Below are 22,251 nucleotides of genomic sequence, written 5' to 3'. Positions count from 1 at the left end.
ACAGCCAGAGAGGAGGATGGAGAGAAATTGAAGAATTGTGGAAATGGACCCAAAAATGCACTTTATTATCACCAATAAATGGTAAGCCAAAGCAACCCACTAGACCCTATGTGAATGCAGAGAAGGAAGTACTGAAAAACCAGAATACAGCAAGCAATAGAGAGACTATATGTCATTGATTATCAAATAAGCATCACATATAATATACATGTCACAAGACTGAAAATGTTTAAATTCTGAGCAGACAATTATGAATTTTTAGGGACCCCATCCTTGTGCGTCTTTAATAAACTCCAAACGTCGCATTTCAAAAAGGAGCCCAGTTTCAAAGGAATCTGGCGATTTTCCCCATTATAATGTCTGCACATATTTCAACACTTTCGTAGTTGTTGCCTCTGAGACCACAACTCTGCCACTCATGTTTGAATTCACTATAAAAGCACTCTTCTACCAAATAATACTTCAAAAGCTACAAGCAGTCCAATAAAACTGGGGGGAGAGGGGTCCTGCAGACACTTCAAATGCCTAGAGTGATCAATAAAACAAGGGATGGCATTCTCTTTAAATCAAGAAATAAAATGTGCTTTTTGTCTCACTGAACTGCTTGTTGTTCCTTCCAGACGGATGGGAGCAGGTGCAGATCCTCCTCCGCCTCCCTCCGCCCCCTTCAACTGTTTCTGGTCTCCCGCCACCTGACCCATGCAAATCCATGACAGGAAAATATATATCTAGCCCATGTCTTCTTTTTCATTGCACAAAGCCAATTATTATTATTATTTCCCCCAAGACAATAGATGCGATTCTGTAAAACATATCTTGGGAGGTCAGCCAGAAAAGCTGGAAGGGCATTTTGCAACCTGGAACACAGCCACAGCCTCTGAAAAACTTAGAATTCTGAAATTCATTGAATTAACCTTATATTAAGTGCCACCTTTAAAAAAATCAACTAGGCAAGATTAAGATCAGCAAGTATGCATGTCAATACGTGTAAGGATTATATATCAAAGACTTTCTGTGGAGCTCATCATGAGCAGGTGAGAAAAGGAACCATCCTGCTGTTTGTATAAACGGTGGTCAGTGTTACAAAAGAAGCATTGGTTGAATTTGGAAAGGAAATGAAGATGTCACTAATTCTGGACACAGAAAATAGAAGGTGATTTTGAATGACAGGTTGGAGGGAGAGGTACAAGCCAAGCCTTTGTGGCTGCCCATCCCAGCAGTCTCCCATTGACAGTTTCTTCACCAACTCCTTACATCTAGCTCCTATTTCTGGCTCCTTTTAGGTTACTGTAAATAAAAGACAGATTTCCTCCCTTTCTTTTTCTCACAGCCATTTCCATTCCATTCCTCAAGAACAGTGGTTCTCAACCTGTGGGTCCCCAGGTGTTTTGGCCTACAACTCCCAGAAATCCCAGTTTACTAGCTGTTAGGATTTCTGGGAGCTGAAGGCCCAAACATCTGGGGACCCAGAGGTTAAGAACCACTGCTCAAGAGGGTTAAGGTATAGAACATCTTTTTTATTTTTTGCCCAGAACCAACAGTTTTGGTTCTTGCTTACCTAGCTCCTGAATATGAATGGTGCAACTCTTGAAGGCACTTGGACAACCATTATTACTACCAGCTAGAAATACTGTTCTTACTGCACACAACATTCTTACCTCATCTTTGCCCTATGTTTTCCCCATCATGCAATGAGGTTAGGAGTAATAGCAAGCACACTAGACCCACCTCTGTGTGTCTTCATCAAGCTGATGGCTATCCACCTCCAGGTTGGAAAAATCCACCTTTGCAGCAGGGTTGTGGAGGCTTCCCACATAATGTAGAAGCTTGGTCTTCCAGAAGTCAAAACCAGCAGTTCCCAAATCTTGGTCCTCCTCCCAAGTGTTTTGGCTTCCATTCCCAGAAGCGCCAACCTCTTTGACCAATGATTAGAGATTTCAGAAGCTTTAGACCAAACAGCTGAAGAATCAAAGACTGAGGGCCACGATCCCCAATCATGTGATTTCCTCCTTGAAGCAGGAATTCATCTTCCTGATCTAGGACAGAGGGTCTTTGGTCCTTCATATGTTTTGACCTAATGCTTTCAGAAACCCTGATCATTGATCTAGCAGGTTGGAGCTTCTGGGAATCAAAGACATCATGAACACAATCAAGCACATCAGCTTCTCCTCACTCCATCTCACACAGTGTAGCTATATTTATTATTCACAGATCCTTATGGCGTGTAAGAATATACACAGAAACTACAGTTTGTAAAAATAACCAACACAAGCATCCTTCAAGGTTTGCTTTCTTTCCCATCATTAAAGCCACACAAAAGAAAACAAGAAAAGTGTGTTCCCTCTCCTCTTTCTGCTGGCATCCTCATTCCCTTCCATGAGCTGGGAGATGACTTTCTGAAGTGAATTGCCTTCTCCTCTACTTGGGTAGATCCCCTTCACTATTCAGAATCAGGGGAAAGGGGGACTCTTCCAAGTGCACAGGCAGACAACTGATTTCTTTTCATTTCATGAGGAACCAAGAATCCGTGAGCTTCCCATTAAAACAAGGTGGCCTACTCAGGTGTGCTAAGAAAATAAGAACTGGGTGGGTGGGAGGGAGGGAAAAAACAACTTGTTTCTTCCAATAATTCTAATAAACAAATAAGTGAGGCCTTCTGATAAATGGTTGTGGAATATTTTTGCTTTGTATGCATTACTTTGATCTGATAAAAACAAAACCGGGCATCAAAATGCTGGAGTTCCTGCTTTAGCCTAGTTTTTTGTTCATGTGAGAATTTTTATTGTATTTTTAGGTTGTGACCGGGGAGAAGTACAACCAAGTCAATGAAGCATGAGGCATCTGCTCTCAACTGACTGCATGATTTGGCCTGGGAAAAGATCTGATGGGGCAAGTTAAATATAGTGACCTTTGTTGTAACCTAAGACGTATGGGGAATTTTTGACTGGGAATCTAAACCGGCTCCAGCTCCACCTCTGACCTGCAATATTAACAATGGAGCAGTTCACAGGCCTAGCTGTAAACAACTCCCAGCACAGACTTGTAACCTGAAATAGGAGTACAAGAGTGAACCACCCCCTTGTTACATACTATTTTTTCAGAACACTATGCAATGTCGGAGTAAAAGAAATGAATTACAATACTAGGTGATTAACCTCACGATCAACAGGCATAACACTGCAAGAGGGCTGTAAACCACTTAGTAAGAAATAGGGAGGAGTGGTATCCAGGCCCGAGAATTATACAACCTTGAATTTTCTCAGTAAAGCCAAGTGGAGTTCTCCAGGCAGGGAAATTGTTCTTTTTACCCTTTTCCAACATCTACCTTGCGAAGGAAAGAAGAGGAAAAGGAGGACGGAGCTCTCCCTTTAATCAAGAGTGCATCATTACCTGTGCCAAATTAAAACATTTTCCTTGCCCAGGCATTTCAGACTTATTTTAGACTAAATGCATCAATGTTACCAGTTGAATAGCCTTTGCTTGTACTTTCTTTATTCCACTGCTACAATGTTTTGTTGCCACTTTGTTGCTACACTGAAATGTTGATACGTAGTACCTAGAACCAATAAATAATAAATAATTCAATCAATAACAAGAATGTCATGCCCCCCCAGAGTTTTTCCTAAGCCTTTTTTTGGGGTATACTCCTAAAAAACCTCAGGATTCCCTTAAGTGTGCCCTCTTGGGTATGGGTTTAACTTCTTTGCTATACGCAACAGCAGGCATTCTTCTCTACAGCTGGGAATGGGTGAATTTAAATGAGTTAACATCTACTTTATATAAGGGTCCATGAGATAATCTTTTGTGTGTGTGTGCTAAAATTAGACAGGGCGCAATTGAACATGCCTATGTACGTTTAACCATATTCACAACACAGATTGCTTGCAGCAAATGTACAGGAGACAACAGCTCGCTGTTGGTTAAGGAGAAAGTCCCCAAAGCAAGTAGCATAGAAAACTATGTTGTATAAGACCTAGTGAACAAGTGCATGCTAGGGATTTATTAATGAGGACAAGACATATCCTGTTGGGAGGTATCAACTGACAAACAGAAGGGGGTGATAGTATCATATGCTACTTGCAGGTTAAGATAGCTGTGATGAAGACCTGGCATTAATGGGAGAGTGCTGGGATGTGACATTGTTTGGAAGTCCAGGTGGCTAACAACTAGAGTTGAAGTAACAATGGTAGCTAAGAATGCTAAATCCTGCTTTTCCAGGCCTCAGTGAATCCAAATACTGGCCATACTAATGCTGAGAGGGGTATATGTGACATGTATTAACTTCCAAATGTCAGTGGTTCAAATATCGAGGTACAGTAGAGTCTCACTTATCCAAGCCTCTGGATAATCCAAGCCTCTGGATAATCCAAGCCATTTTTGTAGTCAATGTTTTCAATATATCATGATATTTTGATGCTAAATTCGTAAATACAGTAATTACAACATAACATTACTGCGTATTGAACTACTTTTTCTGTCAAATTTATTGTATAACATGAAGTTTTGATGCTTAATTTGTAAAATCATAACCTAATTTGATGTTTAATAAGCTTTTCCTTAATCCCTCATTATTATCCAAGTTATTCGCTTATCCAAGCTTCTGCCGGCCCGTTTAGCTTGGATAAGTGAGACTCTACTGTAGTTCAGATTACTCACCTGAAACTCATTTTTATAATAATTGATTTAAAAAATAAATAAATACAAACCAGACAGATTGTCCACTTCAATTTGTATACTGATCTCAGCTTTGAATCCCTGTGTATTTCTGGAGTTGAATAAAAATTTCCAACTCTTTCTTCCCAAAGCTTTCCATCTTTAGCAGCTACAGGTCAAGCAGAATGGCTATACTCCCTGAATTTGGCTAGCATGAATGGAAAGGAATTTTGATTCATTTGCTAACTCAAAAAACTTGCCATACTCCACAAATTTCTACATGAACAGGATGCAAAGAAACTGACACTTTAAAAAAAGATAAAATGGAGGAGAAGGTAAAGCTGACAGATCCATCTATCTCGATTTTCAGCTAGCCATGGCTGAATAAATGTAGAAAGATGGACTTTCTCTTCACATACATTGCTTGATTATAGTAGAAGTGGGGATTTTAACCCATTGAGAGTCACTTTTGAGTCTCCTTGTGGAGAGAAAAGATGAGGTACAAATAAACATAATAACAATAATAATAATGATGTGGGACTAAAACTAGAAGTTTGTCTCAAGCTGAGTCAAACAGAGTGATGAAATAAGAAGAGCGAGAACGAAGGGGAAAGTATAAAAAGAACAATATAGAGAAAGTTGTTGAAATATAGTAAGATCAATTCAGATTAAAAGGAAAAACTGAGGGAGTGAATATTGTGATAAAATATAAAAGATGAAATTACAAAGAATAGAACTACAATTTGTTTGTATTAAGATTATTTCTGGGTAGGTGAGATAGCCTAAAGAAAAACACTGGAAGGGACATGGACAAACAAAGAGAACTCTGGAAATGTGTTGTCGAAGGCTTTCGTGGCGAGAATCACTGGATTGCTGTATGTTTTCCAGGCTGTCTGGCCATGTTCCAGAAGCATTCTTTCCTGACGTTTCACCCACATCTATGGCAGGCAACGTCAGTTTGTGAGGTCATTGGAAACTAGGCAAGTGGGGTTTAAATTTAATTTAAATGGTGAATAGGGAGTTCTTTTTCAAACATCTTGTATATCTGTGGAATGTCCAGGGTGGGATCCCAACAAAGGAGTCCCCCAGGCAGGAATCAGCCAGGCTTTGAAGCTGCAAAGCCATTCAATGCTAATCAAGGCGGCCAACAGACAAGAGTTCTTTCCCCCACCCTAGACATTTCACAGATATATAAACCTCACTTGCCTAGTTTTCAACAGACCTCTCAACCTCAAAGGATACCTGCCATAGATGTGGGTGAAACATCAGAAGAGAATGCTTCTGGAACATGGCTATACAGCCAGAAAACTCACAGCAACCCAGAACTCTGGAAGACTTTTTTTTAAAGGAAATTGACTTTTTATGCAGGGGGGAAGATATAATATTTAAAAGGAAGGCGGGAATACAACAAGGTACAATAATCTAGATTTAAAGGGGAGATCTGGAGGAACACTATAGCGGCATCCCATGTAGTGTGCATTATAAGTGTGACAAAAGTTATTTTTTAATGCTGTTAGCCATGTTCAGTCTATTTTATGAGAGAAAATGCAGTATATAAATAATAATAAATGAATAACTCCAAATAACTCAACCATGAGTCTCCATACGGAGATAAAAAGCAGGATATAAATAAACATAATAATAATAATAATGGTAATACCATGATACAATTGAACAGGTCCTATAGGCGATCAGGGTTCAAATCCCATAGGCTTGCCCCTGGAAACCCCTAGGGATCATAAGTAAGTCATACTCAGGATGTATCTATACAGGAATTAATGCAGCTTGGCACAACTTGAACTACTGCAGAATGCTAGGAGTTGTGGTTTGCTTAGGCACCAGCATTGTTTGGCAGAGAAGGCTAAAGACCTTGCAAACTACATCTTCCATGATTCCCGAGCATTGAGCCCTGGCAGTTCAAGACGTGCCAAAACTGCATTAAATTCCTGTGCAGATGCACCCGGAGTATGACTTGCTCACGGTCATCTGAGGGTCTCCAGGAGCAGACAGGATTCAAACCCTGCTGCCTTATATGGCTAAAAGCTTTCCATGAATAAGAATAAGAATAATAATAATAACAAGAACAACAATAATAATACCACCATGATACAATTGAATAGGCTCTATAGGAGATCAGGACTCAAATCCCATAGGTTTGCCCCTGGAAACCCCTAGGAATCATAAGTAAATGATACTCAGGATGTATCTACCTAGGAATTAATGCAGATTCGCATAACTTGAACTGCTGCGGAATGCTGGGAGTTGTAGTTTGGTGAGGCACCAGCATGGTTTGGCAGAGAAGGCTAAAGACCTTGCAAACTACAACTTCCTTGACTCCGGAGCATTGAGCCCTGGCAGTTCAAGAGGTGCCAAACTGCATTAAATTCTTGTGCAGACGCATCCCGAGTATGACTTGCTCACAGTCATCTGAGGGTCCCCAGGGGCAAACAGACACAATTCGAACCCTGCTGTCCTATATGGCTCACAGCTTTCCAAGAAAATAATAATAATAATAATAATAATAATAATAATAATAATAATAATAATAATAATAATATCAGAATACAATTGAATAGGCTCTATAGGAGATCAGGGCTCAAATCCCATAGGTTTGCCCCTGGAAACCCCTAGGAATCATAAGTAAGTGATACTCAGGATGTATCTACCCAGGAATTAATGCAGATTGGCATAACTTGAACTGCTGCGGAATGCTGGGAGTTGTAGTTTGCTGAGGCACCAGCATTGTTTGGCAGAGAAGGCTAAAGACCTTGCAAACTACAACTTCCTTGACTCCGGAGCATTGAGCCCTGGCAGTTCAAGCAGTGCCAAACTGCATTAAATTCTTGTGCAGACGCATCCTGAGTATGACATGCTCACCGTCATCTGAGGGTTCCCAAGGGGAAACAGACGGGATTTGAACCCTTCTGCCCTATGTGGCTCACAGCTTTCCACAATAATAATAATAATAATAATAATAATAACAACAACAACAATAATAATAATACCATGATACTATTGAATATGCTCTATAGGAGATCAGGGCTCAAGTCCCATAGGTTTGCCCATGGAAACCCCTAGAGATCGTGAGTAAGTCATACTCAGGATGTATCTACCTAGGAATTAATGCAGCTTGGCACAACTTGAACTGCTGCGGAATGCTGGGAGTTGTAGTTTGGTGAGGCACCAGCACTGTTTGGCAGAGAAGGCTAAAGACCTTGCAAACTACAACTTCCATGACTCCGGAGCATTGAGCCCTGGCAGTTCAAGAGGTGCCAAACTGCATTAAATTCCTATGCAGATGCATCCTGAGTATGACTTGCTCACAGTCATCTGAGGGTTCCCAGGAGCAAACAGATGGGATTCGAACCCCTGCTACCCTATATGGCTCAAAGCTTTCCACAATAATAATAATAATAATAATAATAATAATAATAATAATAATAATAATAATACCACAATACGATTGGATAGGCTCTATAGAAGATCCGAGTTCAAATACCATAGGCTTGCTTCTGGAAACCCCTGGGGATCGTAAGTAAGTCATATTCAGGATATATCTACCTAGGAATTAATGCAGCTTGGCACAACTTGAATTGCTGCGGAATGCTGGGAGTTGTAGTTTGGTGAGGCACCAGCATTGTTTGGCAGAGAAGGCTAAAGACCTTGCAAACTACAACTTCCTTGACTCCGGATCATTGAGCCCTGGCAGTTCAAGAGGTGCCAAACTGCATTAAATTCCTGTGCAGATGCATCCTGAGTATGACATGTACATGGTCATCTGAGGATTCCCAGAGGCAAACAGACAAGATTAGCACCCTGCTGCCATATATGGCTCAAAGTTTCCCATGAAAATAATAATAATAATAATAATAATAATAATAATAATAATAATAATAATACAACAATAGAATTGAATGGGCTCTATAGAAGATCTGAGTTCAAATACCATAGGCTTGCTTCTGGAAACCCCTAGGGATCGTGAGTAAGTCATACTCAGGATGTATATACACAGGAATTAATGCAGCTTGGCACAACTTGAACTGCTGCGGAATGCTGGGAGTTGTAGTTTGCTGAGGCACCAGCATTGTTTGGCAGAGAAGGCTAAAGACCTTGCAAACTACAACTTCCATGACTCCGGAGCATTGAGCCCTGGCGGTTCAAGAGGTGCCAAACTGCATTAAATTCCTGTGCAGATGCATCCTGAGTATGACATGTTCATGGTCATCTGAGGGTTCCCAGGAGCAAACAGATGGGATTCGAACCCCTGCTACCCTATATGGCTCAAATCTTTCCACAAAAATAATCATAATAATAATACAATACGATTGGATAGGCTCTATAGAAGATCTGAGTTCAAATACCATAGGCTTGCTTCTGGAAACCCCTAGGGATCATAAGTAAGTCATACTCAGGATGTATCTACCTAGGAATTAATGCAGCTTGGCACAACTTGAACTGCTGCGGAATGCTGGGAGTTGTAGTTTGGTGAGGCACCAGCATTGTTTGGCAGAGAAGGCTAAAGACCTTGCAAACTACAACTTCCTTGACTCCGGAGCATTGAGCCCTGGCAGTTCAAGAGGTGCCAAACTGCGTTAAATTCCTGTGCAGATGCATCCTGAGTATGACGTGTTCATGGTCATCTGAGGATTCCCAGAGGCAAACAGACAAGATTAGCACCATGCTGCCATATATGGCTCAAAGCTATCCACGAAAATAATAATAATAATAATAATAATAATAATAATAATAATAATAATAATAATAATAATACCATACAATTGAATAGGCTCTATGGGCGATCAAGTCTCAAATCCCATAGGGTTACCCTTGGAAACCCCTAGGGATCGTGAGTAAGTCATACTCACGATGTATCTACACAGGAATTAATGCAGCTTGGCACAACTTGAACTGCTGCGGAATGCTGGGAGTTGTAGTTTGGTGAGGCACCAGCATTGTTTGGCAGAGAAGGCTAAAGACCTTGCAAACTACAACTTCCATGACTCCGGAGCATTGAGCCCTGGCAGTTCAAGAGGTGCCAAACTGCATTAAATTCCTGTGCAGACGCATCCTGAGTATGACTTGCTCACGGTCTTCTGAGGGTTCCTAGGGGTAAACAGATGGAATTCGAACCCATTTTATACTTCCTTTAACTTTTCCACTAAATATAAACTATGGCATGACACTGTCTCATTCTGTTATCTCTATTTAAGTGCAAGAGTATTATTATTATTTTATTATGACACAGCAAACAAGACAGACATGCTGGATTTCGTATCACAAAATCACAAGTCGAACACTTCCCAAGTGTCTAGGACTGTGTGACACATTTTCGGATGATGCATGCAGATCCCAGTAGGGTGGCCTTTTGCAGTTATTATTATTTTATTATGACACAGCAAACAAGATAGACATGCTGGATTTCGTATCACAAAATCACAAGTCAAACACTTCCCAAGTGTCTAGGACTGTGTGATGTATTTTCAGATGATGCATGCAGATCCCAGTAGGGTGGCCTTTTGCAGTTGGCAGATCGTAATTTTGTCAATTTATTATTATTATTATATTATTATTATTGTATTATTATTATTATTATTATTATTATTATTATTATTATTATTATTATTATTTAGCAAAAATGACAGCTAGGGATTCTGGAGCTAAGAGCCTATTCATCTGGATCATGCCAAGAAGTTGCACAGCCACACTCCTAATGCACACTTCACCATGGCGTTGAACACACTCACAGTGCAAATGTGAACATTTGCAACATTGCACAACCTCCTAGGATTGGCACCACTACTAAGGAAGTGCAACCAAACGTGGAAAGGCCGGGATTGGCATGAAATCCTGCATATGTGTTTTAACCAGTCAAAAGTGTGTGCATGGGAAACATGGCACCTGTTGCTGAGGAATGGCTCTCAAGCCAATTAAGAACCTGCAATTGGCGCCAGCTGGGGAGGATGATTTGGCGCACAAACCGCTCTTTCTGAGCTAAATCTGCAAAGCCAATTTTGCTGGAAATAACTTGACAAATTTGGCGAATTTCACCAAAAAAAAGTGAGAAAATAACTGGGGAGGAGGAAGCCCTTTTTGTGAGATGATTGAAGTCAGAAAATACACTTTAAATATTATTATTATTATTCATAACTCGATTTTCTAAAGGACTCAACTTTGAGGAGAAAAGTCTTGAACAGAAATTACCGTTGTCTGGACTGAACGGTGTTTGAAGCCTAATTTTGCTCAAAATAAACTGATATTTGAAGGAAACCAGTATCTGAGGCAGTGCCAGGCCCTTTCCTGAGATAAATTTGGAAAGGTGCGCAAAAGGAAGCTTTGCAGGAAATGTGAGGAAAAAAAGTCCTTCTGTGAGGTGAATGACGATAGAAAGAGGGAATGAGAGGCTATCTTGAGGAGGAACTGGACCTGAAGCCCTGAAGAAGTCTGAATTTGCAGAAATAATTGTGAGAAAAGGCCTTTCTATTAAGTGAGAATACAAATTGCATTTGGAAGGAGCAGGACAGTGAGAAAAGGAAAGAAACAGGGAATGTCCTGAGGAGAAAATGGCAGAAATTGCACTTTGGAAAAGGAAAGAAACAAGGAATGTCCCGAGAAGAGAATGACAGACATTGAAATTTGGAAGAGGAAAGAAACAGGAAATGTTCTGAAGAGAGAATGACAGAAATTGCATTTTGGTGAAGGAAAGAAACAAGGAATGTCGTGAGAATGACAGACATTGCACTTTGGAATTCCTCTTCCAAACTGGTATTTCTGACATTATCTCCTTTGTTTCTTTCCTCTTCCAAAGTGCAATGTCTGTCATACTCTCAAGAAACAAAAAATGCAGTTTGGAAAAGGAAAGAAATGGGAAATGTCTTGAGGAAGGAATTGTAGACAACGCAAGACATTTGGAAGAGGAAAGAAACACAAGGAATGTCCTGAGGAGAGAATGGCAGACATTGCACTTTGGAAGAGGAAAGTGCAATTAATGCCATTCCTTGGTAATTTGCTCTTCCAAAGTGCAATTCCTGCAATTCTCTCCTCAATTACATTCCTTGTTTCTTTCCTCTTCCAAAGTGCTGTTTCTACCATTATCTGAAGACATTCCCTCAGGACATAAAAATTGCATTTTGGAAGAGGAAAGAAACAGGGAATGCCATGAGCAGAGAATGACAGAAATTGCATTTTGGAAGAGGAAAGAAACAGGGAATGCCATGAGCAGAGAATGACAGAAATTGCATTTTGGAAGAGGAAAGAAACAGGGAATGCCATGAGCAGAGAATGACAGAAATTGCATTTTGGAAGAGGAAAGAAACAAGGAATGTCCTGCGCAGAGAATGACAGAAATTGCACTTTGGATGAGAAAAGAAACGAGAGGACCCCGTTTAGCCAGTCTCTCCTCAAAATAGTCTTACAACCTTGTTTCTTTCCTCTTCCAAAGTGCAATGTTTATTCTCATTTGCACGTTGTTTTTGCTGTTTGATGTGTTTTATGTTCCTTATTGTATTTGCTTGGGCTTTCGCCCCATGTAAGCCGCCCCGAGTCCCTTCGGGGAGATGGAGGCGGGGTATAAGAATAAAGATTATTACTATTATTACAGTAGAGTCTCGCTTATCCAACATTCGCTTATCCAATGTTCTGGATTATCCCACACATTTTTGTAGTCAATGTTTTCAATACGTCGTGATATTTTGGTGCTAAATTCGTAAATACAGTAAATACAGTAGTTCAATATGCAGTAATGCAGTAGCATTACTGCATACTGAACTACTTTTTCTGTCAAATTTGTTGTTAAACATGATTTATTTATTTTTTTCATGTCAGGAGCAACCGGAGTTGCTTCTGGAGTGAGAGAATTGGCCGTCTGCGAGGACGTTGCCAGGGACGCCTGGATGTTTTGATGTTTTACCATCCTTGTGGGAGGCTTCTCTCATGTCCCCGCATGGAGCTGGAGCTGAAAGAGGGAGCTCATCCGCGCTCTCCCCGGGTGGGATTCGAACCTGGCAGCCTTCAGGTCAGCAACCCAACCTTCAAGTCACAAGGCTTTTATCCCCTAGGCTACCGGATGTTTTGGTGCTTAATTTGTAAAATCATAACCTAATTTGATGTTTAATAGGCTTCTCCTTAATCTCTCCTTATCCAAGATATTCACTTATCCAACGTTCTGCTGGCCCGTTATGTTGGATAAGTGAGACTCTATTGTATTAATGTCTGTCATTCTCTCCTCAGGACATTCAGTTTCTTTCCTTTTCCAAAATGCAATTTCTATGTCCCGAGAGAATGACAGACATTGCACTTTGGAAGAGGAAAAAAACAAGGAATGTCCTGAGAAGAGAATGACAGACATTGCACTTTGGAAGAGGAAAAAACAAGGCTCCCATTCAGCCAGTCTCTCAAGACAGTCTCCCATGCCTTGTTTCTTTCCTCTTCCATAGTGCCATGTTTGTATCCTAAGGAGAAAAATGACAGAAATTGGAAGAGGAAAGAAGCAAGGACTGTGAAGCTGTCTTGAGGAGAGACTGGCTGAAGGGGAGAGCCCTCAGAAGCGCCTCTTAGCATGTGCAAAATGTGTGTGAAAGACAGTCTTATGTGTTTGAAATAATACTGGGGACACTGTGTTTGAGGGAGGCAATAACGGTCGCGCTCAGGAAAGAAAACACTTCGAAAAGAGAAAGAAGGGCCCATCTGTGCTCCTGACGAAAAGGCAAAATAAGCCTTAACGGTATTTCCCGCCCAAGCGCTGCGCGGTCCTGATTGGCTGGAGCCTCCAACCAATCGCAGCCCTCCCTCCTCCCTTACCCCCCCCCCTCCTCGCCGGGGTCTCGCGCGCAGGCATGTACGTGCGCGCGCGCGCCTCCCTCCCTCCCTCCCTCCAGCCCCGGGGGCGCGCGCTTCCCGCTCTGTTCTATTGCAAATGCAAGCAGCAAAGCAAAGCAAAGCAAGCAGAGGCCAAAAGCAAACCAAAGCCATTCATTCATTGCTTGCCTATGCATGCGCTGGGTTCTTTCTCTCCATTATTATTATCATCATCATCATCATCATACCTTATCATTGCACAATTTACGTCCACAGCATCATGTCCACAGTTATTATTCCTATATATATATATATATATACAGTAGACTCTCACTAATCCAAGCCTCGCTTATCCAAGCCTCTGGATAATCCAAGCCATTTTTGTAGTCAATATTTTCAATACATCATGATATTTTGGTGCTAAATTAGTAAATACAGTAATTACAACATAACATTACTGCGTATTGAACTACTTCTTCTGTCAAATTTGTTGTATAACATGAAGTTTTGGTGCTTAATTTGTAAAATCATAACTTAATTTAATGTTTAATAGGCTTTTCCTTAATCCCTCCTTATTATCCAAGTTATTCGCTTATCCAAGCTTCTGCCGGCCCGTTTAGCTTGGATAAGTGAGACTCTACTGTATATATGGCACATCAGTGATTAAGTCACATCAGCAGCAACCAAACCAACTGGGTGCATAATATTGTGGGATATATATTGTGGTATAATAATATAGCACAATATAATTATATATAATCATTGTATATTATATATTACACGTAATATTACTGATAATATTGCAATATAGTAGTTAAGTACAATACAGTAATATATAATACTAATATTGTGCTATGCTAATAATATATTGTATATACATATTATAATATATTGTTTTACAATATATTATTAATAATGCAATGTAATAATAATATTGTAATATAATAATACAACTTTATTAAATGTAATATTGTGGATGATATATACAGTAGAGTCTCACTTATCCAACATAAACGGGCTGGCAGAATGTTGGATAAGCGAATATGATGGATAATATGGAGGGATTAAGGAAAAGCCTATTAAACATCAAATTAGGTTATGATTTTACAAATTAAACACCAAAACATCATGTTATACATCAAATTTGACATAAAAAGTAGTTCAATACACAGTAATGTTATGTAGTAATTACTGTATTTACGAATTTAGCACCAAAATATCATGAAGTAATGAAAACATTGACTACAAAAATGCGTTGGATAATCCAGAATGTTGGATAAGTGACTCTACTGTATATATTACATGTAATTACTAATAATATTTCAATATAGTGGTATAGTACAATATAATACTATATAATACTTATATTGTGCCATGCTAATAATATAATATATTGTATATACATATTATTGATAATATATTGTTTTATATTATCAATATATTATCAATATATTATCAATAATGCAATGTAATAATATAATACAATTATATTAATTGTAATACTGCACATGATATGCAATGATAATATGGTTTATTATTGTGTATTTGTATATTCTGAGTTGCAATGTTTTGGATGGTGAGCTGCTTTGAGTTTCTGCATGGAGAGATAAAGCGGGATATAAATAAATATATAAATATAAAATACATATAAACACACAAACACACATTATTATTAAATAAATTACTGCAATGCAATCAGAAGCAGCAGCACATCCGTGTCTGTATAGCTGTGTTTTGCATTATTTCCAACACATTATATGTGTGTGTACTAATATATATAATTAGTACACATTTATTGTTGCAACATAGGACCAACAGCAATGTATCCCTTTGGCAGGCTCTGTATGTTTGCGTGTATAGCTGTGTGTTTTGCAACGAGTTTTATTATTATTATGATTATTTACTATACATTGTAATCATCTACTGCAACACAGCAGCAGCAACCAAGCCATTTGCGAGTGAGGCGTTTGTATATGTGTGTGTTTTGCATTTAGGTATTTCTCATCATCAGGATTCTCATAGACATCGTTACACATTATTCGTTGCTATTGCCAGCCATGGAGCACCAATAAGCGACGGTCTCAGTGTGTCTAACTGTGCATTACAATTAAATGATTTCTCCCCATATATTATTATTTGAAATACTTGTAGACACTGAGGTGTGTGTAGCTGTGTTTTTTTCTCAAAAGGAGGCGGTGGGAGGGAGAACACAGTGCAAAAAACAAAAACAAAACCTTGTTGTCATTTCAACAATTTCCAATGAGTCTTATACACACCATATATTCCATATTCCATATCCAGAGCCATTTGACTCAGCATTGAGCCTTGACATTCCTCATTTTTGGGACTAGGATGGTTCAGAAAGCCACACCAGATTGGATCATGGAAAATATAATAATAATAATAATAATAGTAATAATAATAAATCCCAACACTCCAATTTGCAAGGACAGCATTCGATCATGGAAAATATAATAATAATAATAATAATAATAATAATAATAATAATAATAATGATAATTTAAAAAATCCCAATACTCCAATTTGCAAGGACAGCATTGGATCATGGAAAATAATAATAATAATAATAATAATAATAATAATAATAATAATAATAATAATAATAATAATAAATCCCAATACTCCAATTTGCAAGGACAGCATTGGATCGTGGAAAATATAATAATAATAATAATAATAATAATAAATCCCAATACTCCAATTTACAAGGACAGCATTGGATCATGGAAAATATAATAATAATAATAATAATAATAATAATAATAATAATAATAATAAATCCCAATACTCCAATTTGCAAGGACAGCACTGGATCATGGAAAATATAATAATAATAATAATAATAATAATAATAATAATAATAATAATAAATCCCAATACTCCAATTTGCAAGGACAGCATTGGATCATGTAAAATATAACAATAATAATAATAATAATAATAATAATAATAATAATAATAAATCCCAATACTCCAATTTGCAAGGACAGCATTGGATCATGGAAAATATAATAATAATAATAATAATAATAATAATAATAATAATAATAAATCCCAATACTCCAATTTGCAAGGACAGCATTGGGTCGTGGAAAATATAATAATAATAATAATAAATCCCAATACTCCAATTTGCAAGGACAGCATTGGATCATGGAAAATATAATAATAATAATAATAATAATAATAATAATAATAAATCCCAATACTCCAATTTGCACGGACAGCATTCGTTTTCTGTGTTTGGGAAGAAAAGAATGCAAACCAATAAAATAACAGAGAGAGGGAAGAAGGGGGTGCAAAGGAATGCCCCCCACCCCAATTTCAAACCATGGCAAGCAAAAGCCATAGTATTTCTCCTCCTTCTCCTCTTCCTCCTCCCTTTTCCATTGTCTGCAATTGGCAGCAGATACAACCCTGGCATCTCACTGAGATATTGGGGGGAAAGGGGAGAAGCAATGGAATGAGGGCCAGAAAGAGGGGCAAAGGGGAGAAGCAAAGAAGGGAGCAAAAGGGGAGCAAGGGAGAGAAGAGCAGAGGATGGGGGCAAAGAAAGGAAAGAAGAAGGGGTAAAGGAGGAAGAGAGGAGGATATAGAGAGGGGGCAAAAGAGGGGTGCAAAGGAAGGGGTAGTTTAAAAAGATGGGGCAGAGAAATGGGGTGATGAAAGGGACGGATGCAAAGGGTGGAGGCAGCAGAGAGCAAGGGAGGAAAAGGGAAAGAAGGGAAAAGGAAGGAAGGAAAGGAGAAGGAAAAGGAAAGAGAGGAAAGGAGAAGGGAGGAAAAAGAAAGGGAGGAAAGGAGAAGGGAGGAAAATAAAATATTAAAAATAATAATTTTTAACTGTTTTATAGTGCATTGTACAATTTTTATATATGTGTTTTATTGTAAGCCGCCCTGAGTCCCCTGTTGGGTGAGAAGGGCGGGATATAAATATTGTAATAAATAAAATAAATAAAAGGGAGGCAAAGGAGAAGGGAGGAATGTTCCCACCCTACTTGCACACAAGAACAGGGAAACAACAGCATCACAGGGTTGCTGTGAGTTTTACTGCGATGTCTGGCCATGTTCCAGAAGCATTCTCTCCTGACGTTTCGCCTGCCTCTATGGAAGGCATCTGTTGGAAAGTAGTCGAGTGGGGTTTATGTCCAGGGTGGGAGAAAGAAAGAACGAACTCTTGTCTGTTGGAAGCAGGTGTGAATGTTTCGGTTGGCCACCTTGATTAGCCTTGCAGCTTCAAGGTCTGGCTGCTGCCTGCCTGGGGGGAAATCCTTTGTTGGGAGGTGTTAGCTGGCCCTGATTTGTTTCCTGTCTGGAATTCCTCTGTTTTCTGTCCTGATTTTAGGGTTTTTTTAAATAGTGGTAGCCAGATTTTGTTTCTTTTCTTGGTTTTCTTCTTTCTGTTGAAATTGTCCACAGCATCGAATCTAAAGCACTCACGCACTCCCCCCCCTCCCAAATAATAATAATGCCACACCCTCTTTGACCCCCCCCCTTTGCACTTTCTCCTGTCAAACCACAGAGACCCCAAGAGACCTCCTCCTATTCATCCACCCCTCCATCCCTTCTTTCTCTCCCCCCCCCCCCAAATCCTTCGATTCCTCATGCTCCTTTGAAGGAGAACAATGTGGCCCAGAAAGCAGAAAGAGACCCTGACATCCAAAAAGACCCCCTCCAAACCCACCGTTGCGACACAAACATCTCTGCAAATGCATTTCCATTTCCAACCAAATATTCCCTTTCCAGAAAAAATATATTGGGAGGGGGGGATCTCAACGTTATTGTGCAACAAATAAATAAATAACAACGCCAACAAGCACCGAAGCCTGGCATATTGCTCAAGAGAGAATGCAAATTGCAAAATCTCTTGTCTTCCCTGCCTCTGGTCTCTGGTCCCCTCCCTTCCAAAGCCTTTCATTGTTTGCAATCTGAGAAGATGCTCCCATTTTTTTAAAAAAATCACCAGATAATACTACAGTAGTACTACTAATACTATTATTGTTGGTAGTAATACAAGGAAGGGAGGGGTCCTGGTTGAGCCAAGGTTGGAAAACAGCACCTCTGAACACAGCAACATCCACCCAGCCTTACAAATGTCACCACAAAACCACCTTTTTGGGGAGTGGAAATTATATCGAGAGATGGGGAAGAAATCCCATCTGGCTCAAGAGATACCAAATACACATTGCAATTGTTCCCAGGGATCCAGATACATCTTTTCCGGGTGTTTATTGCATTTGAAGATGCAGCCTATGCAAAATCATCATAAACATACACACCGAATACACATTGCAATTGGTCCCAAGGATCCGGACACATCTTGTCCAGGGATTTATTGCACAATCATCATCATCATAAACATACACACCAAATACACATTGCAATTGTTCCCATGGATCCAGATACATCTTTTCAAGGTATTTATTGCATGGAAATATTCAACCTATGCACAACCATCATAAATATACACATCAAATGCACATTGAAATTGTCCCCAAGGATCAGGACACATCTTGTCCAGGGAATTATTGCATTTGGAAATGCAACTTATGCAAAATAATCATAAACATACACACCAAATACACATTGCAATTGATCCCAAGGATCCAAACACATCTTTTCCAGGGATGTATAGAGTCTGAAGATGAAACCTATGCAAAATCACGATAAATACACACTGAATACACATTGCAATTGTTCCCAAGGATCGAGACATATCTTTTCCAGGGATGTATTGAATTGGAAGACGCAACCTATGCAAAACCACCATAAATATAAACACCGAATACACATTGCAATTGTTCCCAAGGATCAAAAAATATCTCTTTGAGGGAAGATGCAACCTATGCACAATCATCATCATCATAAACACACACACCAAATAAAAACTGCAATTGTTCCCAAGGATCAGGACACATCCTTTCCTGGGAATTATTGCAAAATCATTATCATCATAAACACACACACACACCGAATACACATTGCAATTGTTCCCAAGGATCCAGATACATCTTGTCCAGGGATTTTATTGCATTTGAAGATGCAATGTATGCAAAATAATCATAAATAGACACACCGAACACACATTGCAATTGTTTCCTAGGAACAGGACACATCTTGTCCAGGGATTTTATTGCATTTGAAGACGCAACCTATGCAAAATCATCATAAACATACACACCAAATACACATTGCAATTGATCCCAAGGATCCAGATACATCTTTTCCAGGGATGTATTGAGTTTGAAGATGCAACCTATGCAAAATCATTATAAACACACATACTGAATACACACTGCAATTGTTCCCAAGGATCAGGACACATCTTGTCCTGGGATTTTATTGCATTTGAAGATGCAACCTATGCAAAATAATCATAAATAGACACACCGAATCATTATAGACACACATACTGAATACACATTGCAATTGTTCCCAAGGATCAGGACACATCTTGTCCAGGGATTTTATTGCATTTGAAGATGCAACCTATGCAAAATAATCATAAATAGACACACCGAATCATTATAGACACACATACTGAATACACATTGCAATTGTTCCCAAGGATCAGGACACATCTTGTCCAGGGATTTTATTGCATTTGAAGATGCAACCTATGCAAAATCATTATAAACACACATACTGAATACACATTGCAATTGTTCCCAAGGATCAGGACACATCTTGTCCTGGGATTTGTTGCATTTGAAGATGCAAGCTATGCAAAATCATCACCATCATGATGATAAATAGACACACCAAGCTTTCTATAACAAGAGAGGGAAGAGCCTGCAAAGAGGCAAAGCTTCCCATCATCCCCTGAGAAAGGCAATGGAAATGGGACCCAAAGCCCCCTTTTTTGCTTACCTGCCGCCCCCAGGAAGAGCCAAATCCAAGGGAAAGCCTTGCTGGGGAGCATTATTGTCATCGCTGGGAAATTCTCCCTTTTTCTTGCAGGCGAGAGAGAGAGAGAGAGAGAGGCGGATAAATGTCTATATATTTCTCCCCTTTCTTCAGTGGCAAGACGAGAGGAATTCAGGTGCCAAAGATGGGGTAAAAAGGGGGGAAAGGGAGGGAAATGCAAAAGAGGGAGTGGGAGTGGGGGGGAAAATCTCCCCAAAATAAAAGAGGCAGGGGAGAAAATTGGAAATAATAATATTTATATATATATATATGTATGTGTATATATATATATATATATATCTATTGCAATTATGGTTCTTCTTCTTCTTCCTTTTTGTATTTGATTGGCTTTTTTTTCCTCCAGCTGCTTTGGGGAGCCGGTGGGGAGAATGAGTGACAGTCGCGGCCTCAGCACCCGGGAGCGCGCGCGGAGAGATCCTTGCGCGGCCCCGGAGGGAGGGAGGGAGAGAAGGAGAGAATGAATGGCAGAGATGGAAGGAAAGAAGGAGGAAAAGGAGGAGGGGAGAGGGCTGGCTGGGGCTACGGCTGCACCTCGGCTCTCTGTGTCCTTCCACCCAGACGGGCCTCCGAAGTAGTACGGAGCAAGTAGGAGCATCAAGGAGGAGGAGGAGGATGGAGAGAGGATGGAGAGAGAGGAGGAAGGCGCCTGGAAAAGATGGAGTGGATCCACGGGGATCTGGAAGGAAGGAAGGAAGGAAGGAAGGAAGGAAGGAAGGAAGGAAGGAAGGAAGGAAGGAAGAGGAAGGAAAGAACTAGGGAGGAAGGCAAAGGAAAGAAAGAGGAAAAGAGGGAGGAAAGAAGGAAGGAAGGCAGGAAAGCAAAAGGAAAGGGAGGAAGGAAAGAAATAGGGAGGAAGAAAAAAGGAAAGAGGGTGGGAAGAAGGAAGGAGAGAGGAAGGAAGGAAGGAAGGAAGGAAGGAAGGAAGGAAGGAAGGAAGGAAGGAAGGAAGGAAGGAGAAGGAAAGAACTAGGGAGGAAGGCAAAGGAAAGAGGGTGGGAAGAAGGAAGGAGAGAGGAAGGAAGGAAGGAAGGAAGGAAGGAAGGAGAAGGAAAGAACTAGGGAGGAAGGCAAAAGAAGGAAAGAGGGAGGGAAGAAGGAAAGAGAAGAAAAGAAGGAAAGCGGAAGGAAGGAAAGAAGACAGGGAGGGAGGGAGGAAGAGGAAGGAAAGAACTAGGGAGGAAGGCAAAGGAAAGAAAGAGGAAAAGAGGGAGGAAAGAAGGAAGGAAGGCAGGAAAGCAAAAGGAAAGGGAGGAAGGAAGGAAATAGGGAGGAAGGTAAAGGAAGGAAAAGAGGGAGGGAAGGAGGAATGGAGAGAGGGAGGAAGACAAAAGGAAAGGGAGGGAGGAAGGAAAGAAATAGGGAGGAAGAAAAAAGGAAAGAGGGTGGGAAGAAGGAAGGAGAGAGGAAGGAAGGAAGGAAGGAAGGAGAAGGAAAGAACTAGGGAGGAAGGCAAAAGAAGGAAAGAGGGAGGGAAGAAGGAAAGAGAAGAAAAGAAGGAAAGCGGAAGGAAGGAAAGAAGACAGGGAGGGAGGGAGGGAGGAAGAGGAAGGAAAGAAAGAGAACTAGGGAGGAAGGCAAAGGAAGGAAAGAGGAAAAGAGGGAGGGAAGAAGGAAGGAAGGCAGGAAGGAAGGAAGGAAGGAAGACAGGGAGGGAGGGAGGCAAAAGGAAAAGAAGGAAGGAAGGCAGAGGAAGGAAAGAAGGAAAGAACTAGGGAGGAAGGCAAAGGAAGGAAAGAGGAAAAGAGGGAGGGAGGGAAGAAGGAAGGAAGGCAGGAAAGCTAAAGGAAGACAAAAGGCAGAAGGAAAGAGAGGGAAAGACAGAGGGAGGAAAGAAGGAAAGAAAGGGAGGAAGACAAAA

The 22,251-nt window shown here is 40.1% G+C and overlaps 1 protein-coding gene across 18 annotated transcripts in view; it reads right to left on the bottom strand.

The window, feature by feature from the left end:
* Positions 1 to 20,611, bottom strand: part of ncam1 (neural cell adhesion molecule 1) — a 182,179-nt gene extending 161,568 nt beyond the window's left edge. For 3 of the 18 annotated variants that reach the window (XM_062961182.1, XM_062961187.1, XM_062961188.1), the window contains exon 1: positions 20,337 to 20,598. In XM_062961182.1, coding sequence (XP_062817252.1) covers positions 20,337 to 20,397 — 61 coding nt within the window. In that variant the 5' untranslated portion in view covers positions 20,398 to 20,598. Of the gene's footprint in view, positions 1 to 20,336 lie in introns of all 18 variants that reach the window. The other 15 variants (XM_062961174.1, XM_062961176.1, XM_062961173.1 and 12 more) reach the window with 12 other exon arrangements.
* Between the last annotated feature and the right edge of the window lie 1,640 nt (positions 20,612 to 22,251).

The sequence above is a fragment of the Anolis carolinensis genome, unplaced genomic scaffold (genome assembly GCF_035594765.1).
Source record: "Anolis carolinensis isolate JA03-04 unplaced genomic scaffold, rAnoCar3.1.pri scaffold_8, whole genome shotgun sequence".
Classification (NCBI taxonomy): Eukaryota; Metazoa; Chordata; class Lepidosauria; order Squamata; family Dactyloidae; genus Anolis; species Anolis carolinensis.
Note: the sequence above shows the minus strand (reverse complement) of the source record. Positions and strands in the feature narration are given on the sequence as shown.